Genomic DNA, 21,409 nt, shown 5'->3' on the forward strand with positions numbered 1-21,409 from the left:
ACAGTAACTCCTCGCTTATCTGTAAAATCTTATTTTAGAAATATTGCTCTTTGGCTCTTGTGGGCCCAGCTAAGATGGGGACATAACACTAGTAGCCAGCATATTCCATCACAAAAAGAGTGCAACAACATTTTCATTCCAAAATAGACTGTTTAATGAAAAATTAACCTGTTTTGCTTAAAGTCCCTCCCCTGCTTCCATCCTCCTGAACAATAAGCCAAACTCAAGATTCAAATATTAAGATTTCATTCTCTCAAAAAAGTTTAGCACATTTCAGTTAAAAGTGCATTGTCAGCTACAAAGCTCTTATCTACACACTGCAAATGCTGATGTGTTCTCATCCACAAAAAATTGAGAGCTTACTGTAGTTTTGATGTGACAACATTTTGCTTAAGTATCATGGCCTGGAAATAAATTAAGCATTTTTTTTGTGATGTTAGGGAAAAAAATACAAGCAAACAAAAAACAAACTTTCCACACAGTCCTTCCTATAAGTAGCCCTACCCATCACCAAACTATGGGGCAAGACATAGAGAAGTGCATAGCAATGAATACAGCTTTTTAAAATAAAAAAAATAGTCTTTTACATTATTAAACCTTGATTGTGTAAAACAAAATAAACTGTTGTGTATTTTATGGCCCATGAGATGAAAGGCCCTTGTGCAGCCATTAAAAGCTTGCTTAACCTGGCAAAGCTGCCAGTTTTCAGGGCTTAGAACTAGCTCAAGAACCTCTTCCACTGATTTAACAAAAAGGCAACTAGAAATAAAGGTATTGTATTTAACTTCAAATATCTATTTGGCCATGTACAATTAAGATGTAAAACACTTCTCTGGGGATGTTTTCCCATGCACCCTGTGAACAGGCTTCCTTTTCATCCTCAACATCTTAGCCCACAAAAGCATATGCTCAAATAAACTTGTTAGAATGAGGAGTACTTGTGGCACCTTAGACTTTCTTCTTCCTTGTGGCTCAGGGCCAGTCTCTCCCTCACTAACAACTCCAGATTCCATTCCTCTGCCCTTCTTGATCAGTGCCAGCCCACCCTACCCTCTTGCTAAGGCTCAGCCTCTGCACTGGTCTCTCCCTCGCCTCCATTCTAAGCTCAGGATCCCTGGTCTCATCTCTTTACCCACTCAAGCCCTCTCGTTCCTCCCCTTGTTTTACCTCAGGATCCTCCCACCGTCCGACTGGGCTTAAGCTTCCCCTTTGGCCCACCTTGGCTCAAACTATGCCCTCTTCCTGGTTTGGATTAAAAAATTCCCTTCCCCACTCTTCGGCTCAACCTGCTCCCCTCTCTCCTGCCTTTGATGCACCATGCTGAAGCTTAACAGAACAATAGAAATTATCTCGCTTTGTGTCCAAGTTAAAATGCCTCCCGCCTGCCTGAGTTCCTAGCAGTCATGCGATAACTGCAGGATTTCCTGGGGGAAGCAATTGCTTGTAACTCACCAATTTCCTGCACAAACACTTCCTGAGCAAACTGCTGCTTTTATACAGCTGGGGGAAGCGCCAGTGCTGCCTTCTAGTATATGAGCCTGTTAAACCCTCTCCTAGCCAATACTCCCATACACCTGGATGTGGGTCACCTATGGAACAGCCAGGGGTAGCAGCAGCAGTAGCTGGTTATCAGTCAGCTGTCCCTGCTCGGCACGCCTGTGCGTACACCAGCTGCTATTGGTAAGGAGCAATAGACATGTAAGAAATGCGGCGTGCTGGGTAAATCTGCTTTCTTCTTCGCTGGTCAAGTAATAAGTGCACCAATAGAGGATGCACCGAGGGTCAGGGTTCCCTATTACAGTCTCCCATGTTTCCATTTCTCTTTAGAAATTCTGCATGTATTCTTGCAGGAGGTAAAGTGGAAGAAGTTAGGTCGTAAGAGCCAGGCGAGAGAGTATTCTTCTTACAATAACATTTGGTATTATAGGATAAAAGGGTGCATTGATTAGAAAGTACTATAATTTACAGAGTGTCCTAATCAGGATTACTGGAAGATGATTTACTGGGGAATAACAATATACAGGATCATTGTACAGCCTCCTGGATAGTTTATCACTTGGAAAGTAATTTGTGGTTCCATTAGTACTTATTGTGTGTCATGCCCAGTTATTGTTATCAGTGGCATAGTTTATTTGGAATTGTACAGAACTATTACAGTAGTAATATTAGGCAATAATGATTTTATATACAGGGATTGTTAATATTTTTCACTAGCATCAGATAGAAGTCCATTTAAAAATAACAAATATTTTAAAAAGCTGTTACATACATTTGATAACATTTATCTTTACAGGTAAGATTTTTACAGTAACTCCTTACTAAACGTCGTCCCAGTTAATGTTGTTATGTCGCTGATCTATTAGAGAACATGCTCTTTTAAAGTTGTGCAATGCTCCCTTATAACACTGTTTGGTAGCTCCCTGCTTTGTCCACTGCTTTCAGGAAGAGCAGCCCATTGGAGCTAGCTGGTGGGGGCTTGGAACCAAGGTGGGCCAGCAGCCCCCCATCAGTTCCCCTAAGTTCTGTGTGGCAGCCATCCAGCAGGCTATCAAGTGCAGGGCAGTTCAGGTGTCCCTCCCCCCACTGCCCTGTGCTGCTCCTTCCCTCTGCCTTGGAGCTGTTCCTGGGAGCCTCCTGCTTGCTGTGCAGGGCAGAGGGAGGGATGGGAAGAGGGTTGCTGATATCAGGGTGTCCCCCTTCTCCTGTTCCTGCCCCCCGTTCCTGTACCTATCTCCACACAGCCTGGTGGGGGGGACAGGTCTCAGGACAGAGGGAGCTTGCTGGCAGTAGCTGCTGTCTAAGCTTGCTGATATACATAAAAAGGCAGTGTACTTAAAGTGGGGTCAGCATACTTAAAGGTGCAATGCATGTCTCACTCACACACACGGTGTGTGTCTCTGTCTCACACACACATGCACCACCCGGCAGTTTGGAAAGTGGAGGGAGTGGTGCGCTACAGTGGCATAGCGAGGGTTCATCATCACATTCAGTTTGCAGCCACTGCTATGATCTATTGTGTCTCCTCCCTCCATTCGTGCTGCCTTGTAGAGTGTGAGGCTATGTTAACAACAATGTATTAACCCTTGAGGGCTCAGCCCAGTGTTAGTTCATCATTTAGCAGCAAGGCATTCCCTGGGAAATATCCCACCCTCTGATTCCACCACATCAACCAAGCTTCACTATCATCATTGCTGTATACAGTATTAAATTGTTTGTTTAAAACTTTGTGTGTGTGTATGTGTGTGTGTGTCTTTTGTCTGTTGAAAAAAATTCCCTGGAATCTAAACCCCTCCCCATTTACATTAATTCTTACGGGGAAATTGGATTTGCTTAACATCATTCCTTTTAAACATTTTTCAGGAACATAATTACAACATTAAGTGAGGAGTTACTGTATTTAATATAATTTGTTGATACTTGTCTCAAAACTTGCCATAAACAATGACGAAAAGACAAAACACTAGATACACCAGTCATTTGGTATTACAAAGCATTTCATGACCGAGTAAACCAAATTATGCTTCCTCCTGTCTGCTAAACTGTGGTTGAGCCTAAAAGTCTATGAATTATTTGTGGAAACATTTTTATAAGAGCTTGGACCTAAATTTTAGAGATTGAAAATAGATTTGCGAAGGGAAGTTGAGAAAATATCTTCAACAGAAAAATGAATCCAAAAGTGGAATAATCACAACATTTATCCTATTTTTCTTGTATAAATCAGAAATAAAACAAGAACTGTAAAAAACTTGTATTTTACAGTGAGGAAAATGTTTGGAAACTTTGTGAATACATCAGAAGTTATGATCAATACCCTTTAGAAGAATTTTATGCTGTTTTCATATCCAATGAGAGAAGGATGGTAAGTTGATGAGTTGTGATATGGAACAAAGATCAAAACAGATTCACTGTGAAGGAAAGATGGGGGTCCAGGCATATAGGTGGCCTGAGTCTTGTAGCAAACCTGGGCCCCATGGTCAGACAGATACTGGAAAAGATCCTAAAATGTGAGTCTTTTAGTTGTATATGGAAGTCTGGGACTTGGAGTTGACATTTGGAGAAGTATCATCTCCCTGAGGATGGCAGGGATCCCTTTGCTGCTATCAATCAGTTGAGGAGACTGAAAGGTCTGTGTGGTCCAAAACAATGTCCCCAACTAAGAGCTCAAAAAGACCAAAAGACAATCTGATAAAAGCTTAATTATTGCATCACAGATATAATGCAAGCCAACTAATTTTATCATTCAGTGAAGACTGACCTAACTTGTATTAGACTGAAATCCTAGATGTTTGTTTAGTTTACCTAAAATTAGCTTCTAACTTGTAATTTTCAGATACCACTCTGGAAGCAGCAGTCAGGATGTGGAGATGAACCTGTAGTTTGGGTAAGACATTCTATTCTATGTAGATCTTTATAGCATGCTCATTTCCCTAGTACCTCTAGCACAGAGGTCAGTAACCTTTCAGAAATGGTGTGCCAAGTCTTCATTTATTCATTCTAATTTAAGGTTTCACGTGCTGGTAATACATTAACGTTTTTAGAAGGTGTCTCTATAAGTCTATAAACAATTGTTATATGTAAAGTAAATAGGGTGACCAGATGTCCCGATTTTATTGGGACAGTCCTGATATTTGGGGCTTTTTCTTATATAGGTGCCTATTACCCCCCAACTCCTATCCCAATGTTTCACATTTGCTATCTGGTCACTCTAAAAGTAAACAAGTTTTTAAAAATGTTTAAGAAGGTTCATTTAAAATTAAATTAAAATGCAGATCTTATCAGTTTAGTGCAGTGGTTCTTAACCTGGGGTGCATGCACCCCCTGGGGCAGGGCTGGTGTAAGGATATTTTGCACCTTAGGTGAAACTTCCACCTTGCGCCCTCCCCCTCCACCCCGCCTTGCACATCGGTTCATTGAGGGGCAAATCCCAACAAGCCTTCATAGATCCCAGGGGTCAGCCTGCCCAGGAGCTGCTCCCCAGACCAGGTTCCCCCCTCCCCGCCCCATGAACTCCCCTGGAGGGTGCACAACTCCCCCCCCCCCCCCCGGTGGCCCCCTCCTTGAGTCCACTCACTGGCTTTGCCGGGCTTGGGCTGCTGCAGCAGCTCGGCAGGGAGGAGCCACCTTCCGAAGGCACCAGAGAGCCAGAGTGTTCTGCTTGCGGCAGCAGCGAGCCCCAGCCATGGAGGAGGCGGTACGGTGCAGGGGGGCAGAAGCCTTGCAAAGATGGGGGCGCGGCTAGCAGGGAGCAGCCGTGTCCCCCCACCCCTCCTGCCCAGGCTGCGGCCCAGCGCCCCCCTGGAACTCCTGCAGGCTGCAGTGGATGTATGCGGGCACCAAGCTCCATGCGCCCCCCGGCATCCCCCTTGCCTAGGGTTACCATATTTCAACAATCAAAAAAGAGGGAAGAAGCCTGCCCTAGCCCCGCCTCTATCCACTCCCTCCCACTTCCCATCCCGACTGCCCCCGTCAGAACCCCCAATCCGCCCCCTACTCCTCGTCCCCTGACTGCCCCCTCCTGGGACCCCTGCCTCTAATTGGCCCCCAGAACTCCATCCTCTACCTAAGTCTCCCTGCTCCTTGTCACCTGACTGCCCCCTCCTGAGACCTCTCCCAACCTAACTGCCCTCTTAGGACCCTACTCCCTACCTGTCCCCTGACTGCCCCAATCCTTATCCACACCCCTGCCCCTAGACAGACCCCTGGGACTCTCATGCCCCATCCAACCACTCCCTGCCCCCTGACAGGATCCCCAGAACTCCCAACCCATCCAACCCTCCCCCTGCTCTCTGACTGCCCCCCGGGACTCCTCTTACCATGCCCATGCCGGTCAGACGCTGGCTCCACATGGAGGCAAAACACGCTGCCAGGCTGCTGTGCGCACAGCCCCTTCCCTGCAGAATGCTGAGGCAGCGGGGTGGGGGAGCTGCGGGAAGGGCAGCTGCGGCGGCTCACACTTCTGGGAGCCACAGAACCTGTGCGTGGTGAGCGGAGAGCTGGGGGGTGCGCCTGCCTGGGCTGCAGCCTGGTGCCTCCCCGCCCCTGGGAGGGCTTCTGCAGCGGATGCATGCGGGCAGCTGTCCCCATGCGCCCCCTGGCTCCCCCCTTGCTGCACTCGGACTCTGCAGCTCCCAGGAGCGTGAGCCACTGCTGCTGCCCGTCCCGCAGAAGGCTCAGGGCCCTGTGCCCTGGCGGCTCACACTCCCTGGAGCCGCAGAACCCGAGCGCGGTGGTGGTAGTGGGAAGCTGGGAGGAGCACCCGCCACTGGTCTGGGGTACCCAGCCGCCGGCCCCGCTCAGCCTCCTGCCAGCTTGGGGTTCCGTTCACTCAGCCGGCAGTGGGCTGAGTGGGGCCGGCGGCTGGGATGCCGGCTAGCAGCCACGTGCCAGGCAAAATCGGCTTGCGTGCCACCTTTGGCACGTGTGCCGTAGGTTGCCGACCCCTGCACTAGCACATTAAGCAATAAGGGGAATCAGGCCACAACAACCTATTAGAATTGTTTGAGGGTGTCAGCAAACATATGGACAAGGGTGATCCAGTGGATATAGTGTACCTTTCAGAAAGTCTTTTTGACAAGGCCTCTCACCAAAGGCTCTTAAGCTAAGTAAGGAATAATTAGATAAGAGGGAATGTCCTCTCATGTATCAGTAGCTTGGCCACTAAGAATGCTATTTGCTTGGTTTGGCAAATAGTCAAACACTAAATAAAATAAACAATAAATGGTTAATAGATAGGAAACAAAAGATAGGAATAAACCGTCAGTTTTCAAGTAGAGAGAGGTAAATGTCACGATTTCCCCAAGGATCTGTACTGGGACCAGTGTGTTCAACATATTCATAAATTTAAAAACGGTAAACAGTGAAGTGGCAAAGTTTGCAGACGATACACAATTACGTAAGATAGTTAAGTCCAAAGCTGATCGTGAAGAGTTACAAAAGAATCTCACAAAACTGGATGATAGGCAAGAAAATGTCAGATGAAATTCAGCATTAATAAATGCAAAGTAATGCCACTGGAAAAATGAATCTCAACTATACAAAAAAAAACAATGGGGTCTAAATTAGCTATTACCAGGCATATCAGGAAAGAGATATTGGAATCATTGCGGATAGTGGTCTGAAAACATCTGCTCAATGTGCAGCATCAGTCTAAAAAAGCTAACAGAATGGTAGGAACCATTAAAAATAAGATAAATAATAAAACAGAAAATATCACAGTGCTACTATATGAATCTGATATACTCACACTTTGAATACTGTGTGTGGTTCTGGCTGCCCTATCTGAAAAAAATATATATTAGAATTGGAAGATGTACAGAGAAGGGCAACAAAAATGATTAGGGATATGAACCAGCTTCCAAACGAGGAGAGAGTAAAAATACTGGGACTGTTTGGCTTAGATAAGAGATGACTAAGGGCAAATATGATAGAGGTAAAAAATATATCAGGAACTGTTTAGAGAAAATGAATAAGATTATTTACCCCTTCACATAACATATGAACAGGAGTCACTCAATGAAATTAATAGTCAGCAGGTTTAAAACAAACATAAGGAAGTACTACTTCACATAATACACAGGCAACCTGTGGAACTCAGTACCAGGGCATGTTGTGAACGCTAAAATTATAACTGGGATAAAAAAAGAATAAGATAAATTCATTGAGGATAGGTCCATCAATGCTTTTAGTCAAGATGGTCAGGGATGCAACCCCATGCTCTGCGTGTCCCTATCCCTCTGACTGCCAGAAGCTGGGACTAGATGACTGGGGATGGATCACTCTATGATTTGTCCTGTTCTGTTCACTCCATTTGAAGCATCTGGCAGCAGCCACTGTCAGAAGCCAGGATACTGGATTAAATGGACCATTGGTTTGATCCAGCATGTTCGTTCTTAGAAAAGCACACATGAGATGTTGTTAAGAACCTAAGGCCAGGTCTACACTACAGACTTGTATTGATTTAACTACATCACTCAGGAGTGTGAAAAATCACGTCTGAGTGACATAGTTATATCGACCTAACCCCTGGTGTAAATAGCGCTATGTCAGCGAGTGAGCTTCTCCCGTTGACATAGCTACGGCCTCTCACTAAGGTGGATTAACTACGCCGACGGGATTCTCTCATTGGCATAGGAGTATCTTCACTTAAGCACTCCAGCTGTGCAGCTGCGCCAGTGCAGCATTTTACCACAAGATATACTGAGGCCAAGAGCCTAGTTGGATCCAAAAAAGTGTAGATATTTACATGGATAATGAAAATATCAACATATATAGTACATGGGATAGAAAAATATGAGGGTTATACAGCTTCCTGTGTCAGGGCATATGCCCTGTGGGATGGTATTAAGGGAAAATTTCCTTTTTGGACATAATTATCACTGAACTTTTCTCTGAATTGTCCAGTACTGGAGCATTAGTCCAGTTTTGGTGCAGCAATCTTATATTCTAGTAAGTGAAGGTTAAGATGCACTTTCAGTATAAATGCCCTATTCAGGTACCTATAACTTAATTTTTTTTTAAAAAACTGGCACATGCCATCTCCAACTGGGAGTGAATTGTTTGGGAAAATCAGAAAAAACCTGTCTGAGCCATTTTAATTATATCATTGCAAGACCCCTTCTCCACCCTGCCCCCAATTGTAACTCAAAAATAACTTAGTTTAAAAACAAACCAACTTTACAAATAATTAGTTTTGAATGAGATCTAAGTGGTATGAGGAGGAAGGCAGAAAAGGGACAGAGAAGGCCATTACAGATTTTAAGTGTTTCCCATCAAAATATATTGAATTCAAAAAATTTTGGTAGACAATGCAACTAGAAATGCAAACTTGCATAAGCTATAGCTGGTTTCCCTGTTCTCATTGTCACTGTTCCATCCCTTTTAAATTTTGTTGTTTCACACAGCTCCAGTTCCAATACGTGTATTAGTATTACAAAATAATTTTCCTAATTTTTTTTTCAATTTCTTGCTCTAAACAGCTAGCCTTGTTTAGCACTGAAAATGTCATAAGAAAGCTCCTCAAACTCTTTCCATAAGTGGATTTTGTATTCACTTTACTAGGTTACAGTTAATTGTGATTAACTGTACAAAATGAGTAATCAAACACAGCATTAAAATTAGCTGCTAATCACTTCACAAAGAGGCAAGTTGTCCTCTTTTATCTGTGCCAGCTTTTGGTTGGGATTGAAATGAATACAAAGGACATGTTATCCAATTCAAATATTTTATTGTATTAGGATGTAGAAATTAAGGAGATATCTATATTATTTTATATAGTTCCCTGGTTGAGATTCTGTCTGACTGCCTAGAGTTAAATCGAACTGGGCAGGGAGGTGTTAGGGGGCAGCAAACAGGAAATGAAACTGACCAAGATAAGGTATCTCTAGGGAGAATACCAAAGGACCTTAACAGAAGGAATGGGTGAGCTATTTATTGAAAATTCCGTACCTGCCTGTGACTAGAAACGTGACAGTCCTGCTTTTTCAAGGCCAGAGACCAAGAGCAAAAGAACACTAAGGTCCAGATCCTCGAAGGTATTTAGAGTTCTAATTCCCACTGAAATCAGTGAATCTGGGCCTAAGCAATTACAACCCCTAGCCTAGAGAAAAGGAGAGTGGGGAGGAGCAGGCAGCAGCTGCTTGGGGAGACAAAACTTATTTTGGTGGTGTATTCAACAGGTCTCTGGAACTAAGGCAGGGGCTCTTCAGGCTGTGCCTGAGACAGCTCTTCAGGCTAAGCTTGAGAGAGGTGATGACTTGCAGGCAAACTTTGGGTGTGCAGGACTGATAGGTTTAAATTTTTTCTCCCTGTGTGCTGTGTACCTTTGGGTGAATGGACACAAGCTGTTTGGAGTCACTTTAATCAGCCCTGGGTCACAGGTATACAAAGAGGAGTGGCTTGCTGGTTCCAGTTGCAGTTGTCTCTGTCGTGTTGTTACAGCTGAAAACAAGCAGGCTGCTATCCTGGGATCCAGTCAGAGTGGTAGAATTGAGGGCCAGAGAGAGGTGAAGGTAATGAAACGTGCAGCCTCTCATGAGTGCAACTCAGGTGAAAAGAGGGTATAAAGCACTGTTTGCCCTGTACCTCTGGCAGGATGGTGAAAGTAGATGGCATTTCACCCTGGTAATCCAGGTTAAAGTGGGATTCCACTTGGAAAGAGTATCCGCTGGATAGACTAGGGGAGAGATCACAGTTGCAGCTCATCTCTGCGCCATCATTTATGGGTTATGATTTGGGGGTGATTTCTGTCCCCTTTTCCTAATATCTCTGAGGTTTCTCTATGACCATTTACAACTGTCTAGTTAACTATCAATGACCTTTACTCCTAGGATTACCATGTTATTTTACTTCATGTTGCAAGTGGAGACCAGAACTTCATTTATGATCTTGACTCAGTGTTGCCATTTCCATGTCCATTTGACACTTACATTGAGGAGTCTTTTAAATCAGATGATATTCTTCTTCCAGGATTTAGAAGGTGAGAAAATTAAAACAAATGTGGTACAGAATATTTTACAAAAGCCAAGCCTCAACAATTGATTCAGTTGATATTTTTCTTGGTATGCGTAGTCACCTACGTATAATCTGTTACTGTGCAGGAAATTAAACACACCACACTGCTCTTCTAATGAATGATCCTGACCTTAAAGGTACAATCATTCATCCATCAATAAAACTTTCTATTTCCTTGCATTACTTCCTGTTAGTCATTCAGCTACTTGACACTATTAATATACCACTAAACTATATGAATTTGATTTAAAGGGCAGGAACAGGCTCTGGGTTAGTAATGTCTAATACAGTATTACATCACTCCATCACTTAGTACGTTCTTGAATTATATGTTTGTTTAGAAAAATCAGACTGATTCAAGCAGATTTGTATCTGAAGACATTTGCTTCTGACCGATCTCACATGAAAGATGCCAGTGGACACTGGCAGAAGCCTCCTCCTTCCTACCCTTGCATTGAAACTGCAGGTAAATAGCATGCCACACCCAAAACAAAAAAAAATCCAGTTCCTTTTGAGTCGAGGAAATGAAACAAAATAAAGCCAAGATATTTATGCTTCTATAATATACTGTGAAAGCACTGCCACCTTTCCTTTCAAGACAAAGTGCTTTATTATTTCATCAGAAAAAAATATGAACTCGCATCTTGCATGTACCTATGGGATTATATAATCAACACTGTTTCTGGCATTTATCAAAAATTAACTAGCATCACAACATCTTGTGTGAGGTGGGCAAGTAAGCATTAATGTCCCCTCATTAGGAACTGATGCAGAGAGGATAAAGTGACCTTGTTCACAGTCACAGAGTGTTTCTCTGATAGATTTGGGATTGGAATTTCGGAATTCCTGGGTCTCAGACTTGTATTCAGATTGTGCCTCTCATATGCAAGTCAGTCTTCACAAGAAGAAAGTATATGCCCATGTGATCCACAGGGCTGAGTTAAGATAACCCAGGACTGTAGGCACATCCCACATGTTGGCCCCATGCTATGGCCATGCCTCTCCTTGGGGTGGCACAGGTATCAGAGTTAAGAAGAATGGGACAGTTCACACCTCTCAGAACTAATGTTTTAGGTTTGTCTGACAACCAGACGGGCTTCAGTTACACTCGGGTCACATTTTCAAGCTTTTCCTTACATGCGGGATAGAAACATAATTTAAAAAGAGAACCAAGGTTCTGATCTCATCATGGGACTCCAGGAGCTGGGGCTTTGTGAATAAGCCTATAGTGCCTACACTTTAATTTGGCCCTGGGGCTCAAAAAGGACGGTGGGTGGTTTTTGTTTTTAAAAGATCATTCAGGCCCCAATTCAGGAAAGCACTTAAACAGGTGCAGATAGATGTTCATCCCTAGTCAGGGTGGCACTTAAGCACATGCTTAAGTCCCACTGTCTCCCATGGGGCTTGGCATTTAAGCATGTACTTATCTTGAGTAGGAATGCTTTATTGAATCGTGTCCCATCAGGCTTGATCCTACAGGCTGCTGAGCCCTCTGGCCCCACTCCAGTGAAGCACTTACGCACATGCTTAACATTAAGCACATGAGTAGCCCTGTTGCAGTCAGTGGGATTACTCATCTGTTTAAAGTTAAGCACATGCTTAAGTAATTTGGTCCTGAACATTCTTACCCTGATCAAGTAAACACTTGATATTTTTCCTTTTTTGTTTTGTTTCCATTCCCTTCCTCTCTTCTTAAGTATGTGCTATCCTGATACTTTCTTCTTTCCTTTCCTTGTTCAGCCAGGTTCAGTTTCTTCTCCAGCCTTATTCCTTCATTCACTTGAGATTTTCATATACATATGTATTTGTACCTCAACAGCTACCTAAGATTCTTAAGCTTGACTTCAGTGGAACTACTCATGTGCTTAAAGTTAGGGACATGCCTAACTACTTTGCTGAAGAGAGGCCACAGTCACCAGTGATTCAACCCTAAAGCTCAGTGTGACTCCTGTAAATCACTAAAGTTCCACACATAATTTGTTAGAGTTCACTGTTGCTCAAGTTTGCACTTAGACAATGGAAGTGGGACAAGAAACTGAATTCCTTTGCTACTAGTCAATCAGTAGGTGGCACTCTTCCCTCAGTCAGTAGTGAACTAATATTTCAGCACTGTGTTACGGGGAACTGTTCTACAGGAGGGGTCTTTTTTCCCCCAAATGGGATAGAAAACTGAGGGGTTTGACTTCCTGTGATCAGTAAAGAGCTTATGGGCGTTCGCCCCAGTGTCCTGACCAAATTCCAGTTCAGGTAACTACATTCTCCATGCAGCTTCATTCAATTAGATATGGTATTTCACTTTCTTCATTAAATTGCTAACACATTTCACTCTAGCATTTACTGCATTTCAGTGGTTGGCAAAGTGGTTCCTGCTTATTGTTTTATATCAGTTTATTTATAAGGCACCATACCAGTTTTTCTACTTTTGTATTAGTACATTCTTTTTCATAATTTAGAGTAGTTAATTTCCTTACGGCTAGTAAAAAGATAATTACAAAGTCACAAAGAAGATCTTTTTATATTAGTACTGTTTGCTGCATGCTCTATATTTTCCCTTAGGATGTTACTAAAGTGAGCACCTTATATCTTTTAAAATACATTTAAAAGATTGATACATTTCTAAATATATCAGTATTTCTAAAGCACTTATCACCATAATATCTAGGAATTATTTACACGTTATTAAAGATGAAGATCAACATAGTTTTGCTGCTCTGCTCCTACAAAATATTTGTATTTTTCAATATTAATTACATTACAGCTCCTTTCATTTTGAAGGATTCAAAAGCTTTTATAAAACTTGAAAAAGACAGGAATTTGTTTTTTCTGGTACTGAAATGTTTCCACTTTAACTGCTTAATGGCTCATAGCACTTCAGAACAGGAAGTGACAAAGAATGTCAAATGGAAATGACGGTGGAAATGTAGATACAGTTATCCAGTTTGACTAGGCCAGGATACTGGGACTACCACCACCACTTTTATGGAAAATGGCATGGGATATTTAATGATCCCAGGTGGCCAGGAGTTCTTTTCCATCTCCTCTGAATAGTGGCACAGTGCCTTTACCTAATGAAAAAAGAACAGGAGTACTTGTGGCATCTTAGAGACTAACACATTTATTTGAGCATAAGCTTTTGTGGGCTACAGCCCTCTTCATCAGATGCACAGAATGGAACATATAGTAAGAAGATATATATAATACATACAGAGAACAGGAAAACAGAGTTGGTATGGCAACTTCCACAGGAGGCTAATTAATTAAGATGAGCTATTATCAGCAAGAGGAAAAAAAAACTTTTGTAGTGATAATTAAGATGGCTTATTCCAGACAGTTGACAAGAAGGTGTGAGGATACTTAACATGGGGAAATAGATTCAATTTGTGTAATGACCTAGCCACTGCCAGTCTCTATTCAATTCCAAGTTGAGGGTACAGTATCTAGTTTACCTAATGAGACATTGGTTCAATAATGACTCATAAGGCAGAGGACTGCCTACAGCCATTACCAATATGACTTCCTGTACCATTTGCAAGATTGTCAACTTTAATGATTTTATCACAAGCCTCATGATATTTCTGTTACAGCCCCAGCTTAATTAATTAAAGTTGGAATCAGGAGATTGTATGAGAATCTCACCTTCAATTTTTAAAAATTAAAGTTTCTAATCCTGATCGTTACCTAACTGCAGATTCTCTTCTCCTGCTGCTCTGATCATGTCTCCAGAGCCTCCCTTTTCTTGAATCTCAGTACTTGGCTTCCAGTAGTCTATATGCTGCACAGTCAAACTTCCCACTTTCAAAGTGTAACTTTTGGGTGGACTAGAGTTTACTTCACTGCCTTTCTCCTAATGCCTAAAAACAACTGCCACAGAAAAAGCACATGAAGACCCAGAATTCAGTCATTGAGGATTTTCAACAAGGATTGCTCAGGGTCGACCTCCCAACAATCAAGTCCAAAAGAAAAAAAGGAGTGAATTTAATTCTTAAGTATCAAATTTATAAAATCTTATTATAAAGAAACATAATAATAACTTAATTTCTACAACATAACATGGTTATTTTAAAATCCACATCCATTAGTTTCACAGTTATACATAAATAAAGCAAACACATCTAAACATATCAGTCCCCACAGAAATACAGTGAGAAGAAACTCAGAGTTCCCAGAATCTTAGGTTGAGTTCACCTGTCTCAGTTATAGTCTTTGATCACCAAAATTTATACAGTCTGCTGTGTCAAAATTAACATCTTCCCTCCACTTGCTTGTAGAAGTGTTCAAATAGAATCCATGCACATTCTTCCTCCTCCTCTGCTGAAATCACTCAGGTAGGTATATAGATTTTAAAATAAATCCATTAAAAGAAAAATACAAAACTGAGAATAGCAAAATATAAATGTATCAGAGGGGTAGCCGTGTTAGTCTGGATCTGTAAAAGCAGCAAAGAGTCCTGTGGCACCTTATAGACTAACAGACGTTTTGGAGCATGAGCTTTCGTGGGTGAATACCCACTTCGTCAGATGCATGTCAAAATATAAATGACTCTTTACTCATGATCACATTTAAATAAGAGAAAAATAGGTCCATCGTAGTAGTTGAGAGAATTTAAATTAAAAAACAGTTTGGCTAAAATCAAGCAATATTCCAAGCATACAATTAAAATGAAGGAAATTAGTTTTCCCTCTCAATTCTCCTCTCTTTAATTAACCCTGCCAGGGCTTCCCTGTTGGAGAGTTAAAAATATAATTAACCTAAATGCTCCACAGATAGGAGCAGAAAGCAGGCTGTTTTACTCTGTGGCTCAGCTACATCAATCCTATTGAGCATATCCCAAACTATCACACCCAATTCCAGAAACTTCTGAGTGTTGAGTGCTAATTGTACATCTGCCTAGCAACAATGACTCATTCCTACCCACTCCCCATAGATCCCTTAACGAGATATCCCTATGAAGCACGTGGGTTACAAAAACACCCAACATCTCCTTTATAGCCCACGTCTAGGCTCCTTGGAAAATCACAGTCTGTCTTTTCTCTGTAACTAGTACAAGGATGTACAGCACTTTGCATCCAATGCCTGTAAATACCTGGAATAGCTCTAGCATGGGGTTGTTAAATCTGGAATAAGATCTTTAGTTCTGGTTCAGCTGAATCATTGCAGTCTACCCACTATGGACAGAAACCACAGGCACTGCAGCTGTATCAGTTACTAACTCCATCCCACAGTGCATGGCCTAGTATTTGGAAACTATCCATAAGCCCCTGCTCATAGCAAGAGTGTCAGGCATAATGGACAACGTACCTTAAGAGTCCCAGAATGCCTGGGCATGGCTGCAGTAATAAAATATGTTGTGCATGGCTCTACTAAAATGGTTCTGTCAGAAGAAGTGTTGCTGTGTGGTTAGGCAGAAAAAAGCAAATCAAACAGCCATTTCATTTAATCAGTGTCTCGACAACAGTTTCCATCTTTAGGGCCTGGTCCTGCTCCTAAATAGGATTGGGTCCAGAACGTAAACACAATTTGTCTTTTCTCACCCCTGCTTTCTTCTGTGCCACCCCCGATGCCTGGAAGAGCCTTTCTACTTGCTCTCACTCCAGTCCCTTCTGAAAAACCACCTGGGTTGTCAGCAATAACATCTGCACTCTGTTCTTATGTGTTAACTCTCCTGTTCCACTTTAGGCCTTAGAACCTCAGATGAAGGACTTTGTCTGGATTATGATGATATCTTTTGCCCAGCAGTTTTTTAAAGTTGTACGGCACTGTAAACTTATGGCACAATATAGATTTAAAACAAATAGCTCTAATAATGAGAAAGAGGAAATTTTATCAGAATGCAGGGCTTCCTTGTTAATAAAAATAATTGAGAGGCCTGACTGCATATCTTGCAAATGGCATATCTTGCAATGCGAAGAAAACCAGCTGTCATGGAGCTTCAATGCCATCTATTGACTAATCCATGAAACAGTGTTGATCACTGTTGACTTAGAAGTTCTGTCCTGCTTTTTAAAAGAAAAAAAATTCCTTAATTAAAATTGTTTGTTTTTATAGACCTTGCTGGTCAGCTAAGTTTAGGAGAGTCTTTTTACTCCCCTAAAAGATTATATGGTAGCACCCTTTCATGTTGCTTACAGCTGCACCTGTGTTCCCTTGTTTAAAAATACTTTCTCTCTCCCGTCTCCCATCACTCTCTTCCTCTTCACCCCCAAAGTTTGTAACTCAACTTCTAAAATGTCCCTCTGGGCTTCTTTATCATGTAAGGAACACTTTTTAAATAATTATTTTGCTGTCACTACGCACAGGCCCTACAATAGGCTGGAATGAAAAGTGGAGTTGGAGGAGGGGCTATGGGAACTGTGATTAGAGGATTCAAGGGGCTGTTACACGTTGTGTAAGACATCCATACCAGACTGAATGCACCTGATCTTATCTGATCTTGGAAATTAAAGAGTCCCAGGCCTGGCTAGTACTTGGATGGAGACAAACTGCGAATCCCAGTTTCCATAGGCAGTACATAGTGCATGCAGAGGGGCAGAAGCTGATATTCCAGTCTAGAGACTGAATAGTACCTGAATGGGTTGGATTATGGGTGGGCTGCATCCCTACCTTGCCGTTGAGTGGTTTCTGTCCTCCCTAAATCCCTTGTGCACTGCACCAGTATAAGCCTAATTACTTGGGCTTTATGCAGCTGAAGTGAATTTTACCCTATATACTGTACTTGTAGATCTATCAGTTAAACAACAGTAGGCTTTGGCTCTGACATATCTAAATAATCCATGTTTTAAAAAAGCATAAATACAGCAGTAGGGCACTACACTAAATACACTAGGGCCATGTCTATGCTACTGCGGCAGATAGCACCGTAGTGTAGATACTACCGACAGTGACAGAAGGGATTTTTGTGTCATAGACTTTAAAGACAGAAGGGACCATTGTGACTATCCTGCACACTGCAGACCACAGAACCTCAGCCAGCCACTCCTGTAATAGACCCCTAGCCTCTGGCTGAGTTACTGAAGTTCTCAAATCATGATTTAAAGATGTCAAGTTATAGAGAATTCACCATTTACACTAGTTTAAACCCGCAAGTGACCCATGTGCCAATTCTGCAGAGGAAGGCGAAAAACCCCTAGTGTCTCTGCCAATCTGACTTGGAGAAAATTCCTTCCTGACCCCAAATATGGCGATGAATTAGATCCTAAGCTTGTGGGCAAGACCACCAAAGAGACACCTGGGGAAGAATTATCTGGAGTAACTCAGACCCCTCCCCATCTAGTGTCCCATCACCAGCCATAGGAGATATTTGCTGCTAGCTGTCACAGATCAGCTACATGCCATTGTAGGCAGTCTCATCGAACTACCACTCCATAAAATTATCAAGCTCAGTCTTGAAGCCAGTTAGGTTTTTTGCCTCCATTTCTCCTGTTGGAAGGCTGTTCCACAGCTTTTTAACTAGTTCCTTATCCACCTTTCAATTCTCATATTAATCCCCAGTCTTCTCAAATTTTACAAATAATTTTGCATGTGGAACTGTATCAAATGCCTTACTGAAATCCAGGTAGATTAGATCTACTGCATTTCTTTTGTGTAAAAAAACCAGTTATCTTCTCAAAAAAGGAGATCAGGTTAGTCTGGCATGGTGTACCTTTTGTAAAACCATGTTGTATTTATTCCAATTACTGTTCACCTCTATGTGCGTAACTACTTTCTCTTTCAAAAATTTTTCCAAGGCCTTGCACACAATTGAGGTCAAGCTAACAGGCCAGTAGTTTCCCAGATCACTTTTATTTCCTGTCTTAAAAATAGGAACTATATTTGCAATTCTCAAGTCATAGGGTACGACCCCTGAGTTTACAGGTTCATTAAAAATCCTTGCTATTGGACTGGCAATTTCATGTGCCAGTTCCTTTAATATTCTTGGATGAAGATTATCTGGAGCCCCCAATTTAATCCCATTAAGATGTTTGAGTTTGACTTACACGTCAGATGTGGTAATTTCTACCTCCGTATCCTTGTTACCATTTGCCACCTTGCCACTGCCTCTAAGCTCTTCATTAGCCTTATTAAAAACTAAGGTAAAGTATTTGTTTAGGTGTTGGGCCATGCCTAGATTATCTTTAATCTCCAACCCATGCTCAGTGTTTAGCAGTCTCACTTCTTCTTTCCTTGTTTTCTTTTTATTGATATGGCTATAGAACTATTGGTTTTGATTCCCTTTGCAATGTCCAACTCTGCTTGACTTTTGGCAGTTCTCATTTTATCCCTTTATCACTTTCTAACCTCCAAGAGGTAACGTTCCTTGCTGATCCGTCCCACCTTCCATTCCTTGTAGGCTTTCTGCTTTGAGATGCTTGCTCATCTAGGTTGGTCTGCAACCTTTCCCTATGATTTTTTTCCCCTTTCTTGGGATGCAGACTTCGGATAGTTTCTGCAACTTTGACTTAAAGTAATTTCAAGCCTACTCCACATTCAGATCCTTGAGTTCTTTGGTCCAGTCCACTTCTCTAACTAATTCCCTTAATTTTTTAAAGTTTGCCCTTTTGAAATCAAGGACCCTATCTGCAGATCTATTTTTGTTTATCCTTCCATTTAGTGTAAACTGAATTGGCTCATGATGACTCAAACCAAGCTTGTCCCCTACAACCAGTTCTTCTGTGAGGTCCTCACTACTCACCAATACCAAATCTAAAATGGAATCACTTCTTGTTGGTTCAGCGACTATTTGGTTAAGAAATCTGTCACCTATCACATCCAGGAAAATCTGGGCCCTACTATTATTAGTAAGACTTGTCCTCCAATCTATATCTGGTAAGTTAAAGTTTCCCATAATCATACAATTCCCAGTAGTATTTATTTAATTAAAACATTAAAGAGGTCTCTATCCATATTTAAATTGGATCTTGGGGGTCTGTAGAATACCCCAAGCACTATCCCAGGGGAACCTCTAGTAGCTTTCTTCCAACATGATTTTGGCCCAAATAGACTCTGTCTTATCCATTTCATCACTTCTAATTTGTTTACAGTCTACCTCATTATTAATATACAATGCTACACCATCACCTTTACTTCTCTCCTGAACAGCACGTATCCTTCAATACCTCTACTCCAGTCATGACTACTATTTCACCATGTTTCTGTTATCCCTATATCTGGTTTCACTTAAGAACATAAGAACATAACTTCATGCACCAGTAGTTATAGTTCCTCCATTTTGTTATGCAGGCTCCTTGCATTGGTGTACAAACATCTTAATTTTTGCTGCTTTGCTTCGCCCACAGTCCTTGCCCTATTACGTACTGTCATTCCACTGCCAGTGTCGCCTACTTAACTGTTAGCTTCATTGGTACCGGTGCTATCTTTTCTCTTCAGGTCCATTCTCCTACCCACTGCTGTTCCTTTCTCCATTGCTATATTCTTTCTTACTTGATTTTCCTCACTCTCAATGTTAAATTCAGACGTGGAGATTACACAAGCATCTCCCAACTGTCTCCTCCAAGTTATCATGGCTCTGGTTTCAGAATTTAGGACTTGAACCAAAGAACTTCAAAATCATTGGGAGTCTTTCAAATGAGTTCATGGGACCTGATGAAGTCCATTAATTGTTTTCTTAGTTGGGGCACAATCTCGAAGCTGATCAGCATCTCATAGGAAGTGATCAGCACCTTCTAATTCCTACTAATTGCTATGTCCCTGATCTAATGCCCCATTGAAGTCAATGGAAAAGCTTCCGTTGACTCCAATGGGCTTTGGATCAGGCCCTTAAATAGGAGCAAGGTCTCACAGGACCTTGCAGGATCAGGCTCCTCTTGAATAGAGAGATGCCATAGGACCCGTAGTTTTTACTATAGCAGTCCTTTTTTAAATTCTCTAGTTTTGGTCACCTTTTATCCCGCACCAGAACTCCGTGGCATGATATAAGTGCCCTCTGGCACTGCTGCAAATCTCTATTGTTTTCCTACATACTCTTTAATGCTGGTCAGGTAACGAAATTATTGACATGGACAGATAGGGACCAGAGACAAATGCTACATCCTGAAAACAGGAAATGAAGACTCTGAAGGTATCTTACAATTTGCAGAATTCCCTCTGAATAGTGTTTTCCCTATTCAATGGCTTTTCATGAGAAGGAAGAAGCCCTTGACATGAGCTCTTTGCTGGCATGTATGTGTATATTAATCTCTACGTCAAAACAGGTTTCTGTCTGCATTTGATTGACCAATAATGTTCATGCATTCCTGTGCTAAATAGATGCCTTATCTAGGACTCTAATATTCTCTATTTGTGCTCCTTATCTAGATTCCAAGATGAACCTGGACGATTTTATCAGTATGAATCCCCAGGTGGGATGGGGCTCAGTATTTCTGCTACCTGACTTTGTGGATCAGTACGGCAGACAGAGCTGATTTCAAGTTCACTTTGAAAGGACAGTGATGTAAACAAAGGACAAATCAGCTCATCAGCTTCCCTTTTTTGTTTTGTTGTGGTTGCCCTTGTCATTCTATTTATAAATTGGTTTTGTTCTATGAAATGTATTGGTTTGTCAAATACAAGAATTGAACAAAAATGCAATGAACTGAATAAAATACTTTATTTTGACTATATAACAAGAGTTAAAACTTATATTATGGATCAGACTAATTCTACAGCATCTGTATTGACCCTACTACACCTAAACTTCAATTTGTCAGATGAGATTACTGGACCCCAGTCCTGCAGCTACATCCTTACAGATAGAAGCTTTTGCCTGTGTGGAGCCCATTGACTTCAATGAGAGTCTGAGCAATGTAAGGATCTGCCTGCATGGATCCAACTGCAGGATCAAGGCCTTAGATATGAGTACATTCAATATTTTCTTCAGAATATACAAAGTTTAAAAAAATCAACTTGGAAATACACCACAACGATT

At 41.8% G+C, this 21,409-nt stretch overlaps 1 protein-coding gene across 2 annotated transcripts; it reads left to right on the plus strand.

Annotated features, from left to right (window-relative positions):
- Positions 1–1,478: 1,478 nt before the first annotated feature.
- Positions 1,479–21,104, plus strand: NTAQ1 (N-terminal glutamine amidase 1). Of its 2 annotated transcripts, XM_050941379.1 has the most exons (7): positions 1,479–1,680; positions 3,760–3,859; positions 4,331–4,381; positions 9,459–9,530; positions 10,326–10,474; positions 10,851–10,975; positions 20,800–21,104. In XM_050941379.1, exons 1-7 carry the CDS (start codon positions 1,592–1,594, stop codon positions 20,904–20,906), a joined length of 693 nt encoding a protein of 230 aa, XP_050797336.1. In that variant the 5' UTR covers positions 1,479–1,591; the 3' UTR covers positions 20,907–21,104. The 2 variants fall into 2 exon arrangements, with proteins under 2 accessions (XP_050797336.1, XP_050797335.1); XM_050941378.1 differs by lacking the exon at positions 9,459–9,530.
- Positions 21,105–21,409: the final 305 nt, after the last annotated feature.

Source organism: Gopherus flavomarginatus, chromosome 2, assembly GCF_025201925.1.
Source record: "Gopherus flavomarginatus isolate rGopFla2 chromosome 2, rGopFla2.mat.asm, whole genome shotgun sequence".
Taxonomy (NCBI): domain Eukaryota; kingdom Metazoa; phylum Chordata; order Testudines; family Testudinidae; genus Gopherus; species Gopherus flavomarginatus.

What these genes read in the sequence shown, in the direction of transcription:
- NTAQ1 (XM_050941379.1), top strand. Translation starts at nt 1,592, where the DNA reads ATGGAACAGCCAGGGGTAGCAGCAGCAGTAGCTGGTTATCAGTCAGCT. An exon ending in GAGATGAACCTGTAGTTTGG is followed by an intron (nt 4,382 to 9,458) that starts GTAAGACATTCT and finishes GCCTGTGACTAG; the next exon opens with AAACGTGACAGTCCTGCTTT. An exon ending in TAAGGTCCAGATCCTCGAAG is followed by an intron (nt 9,531 to 10,325) that starts GTATTTAGAGTT and finishes CTTTACTCCTAG; the next exon opens with GATTACCATGTTATTTTACT.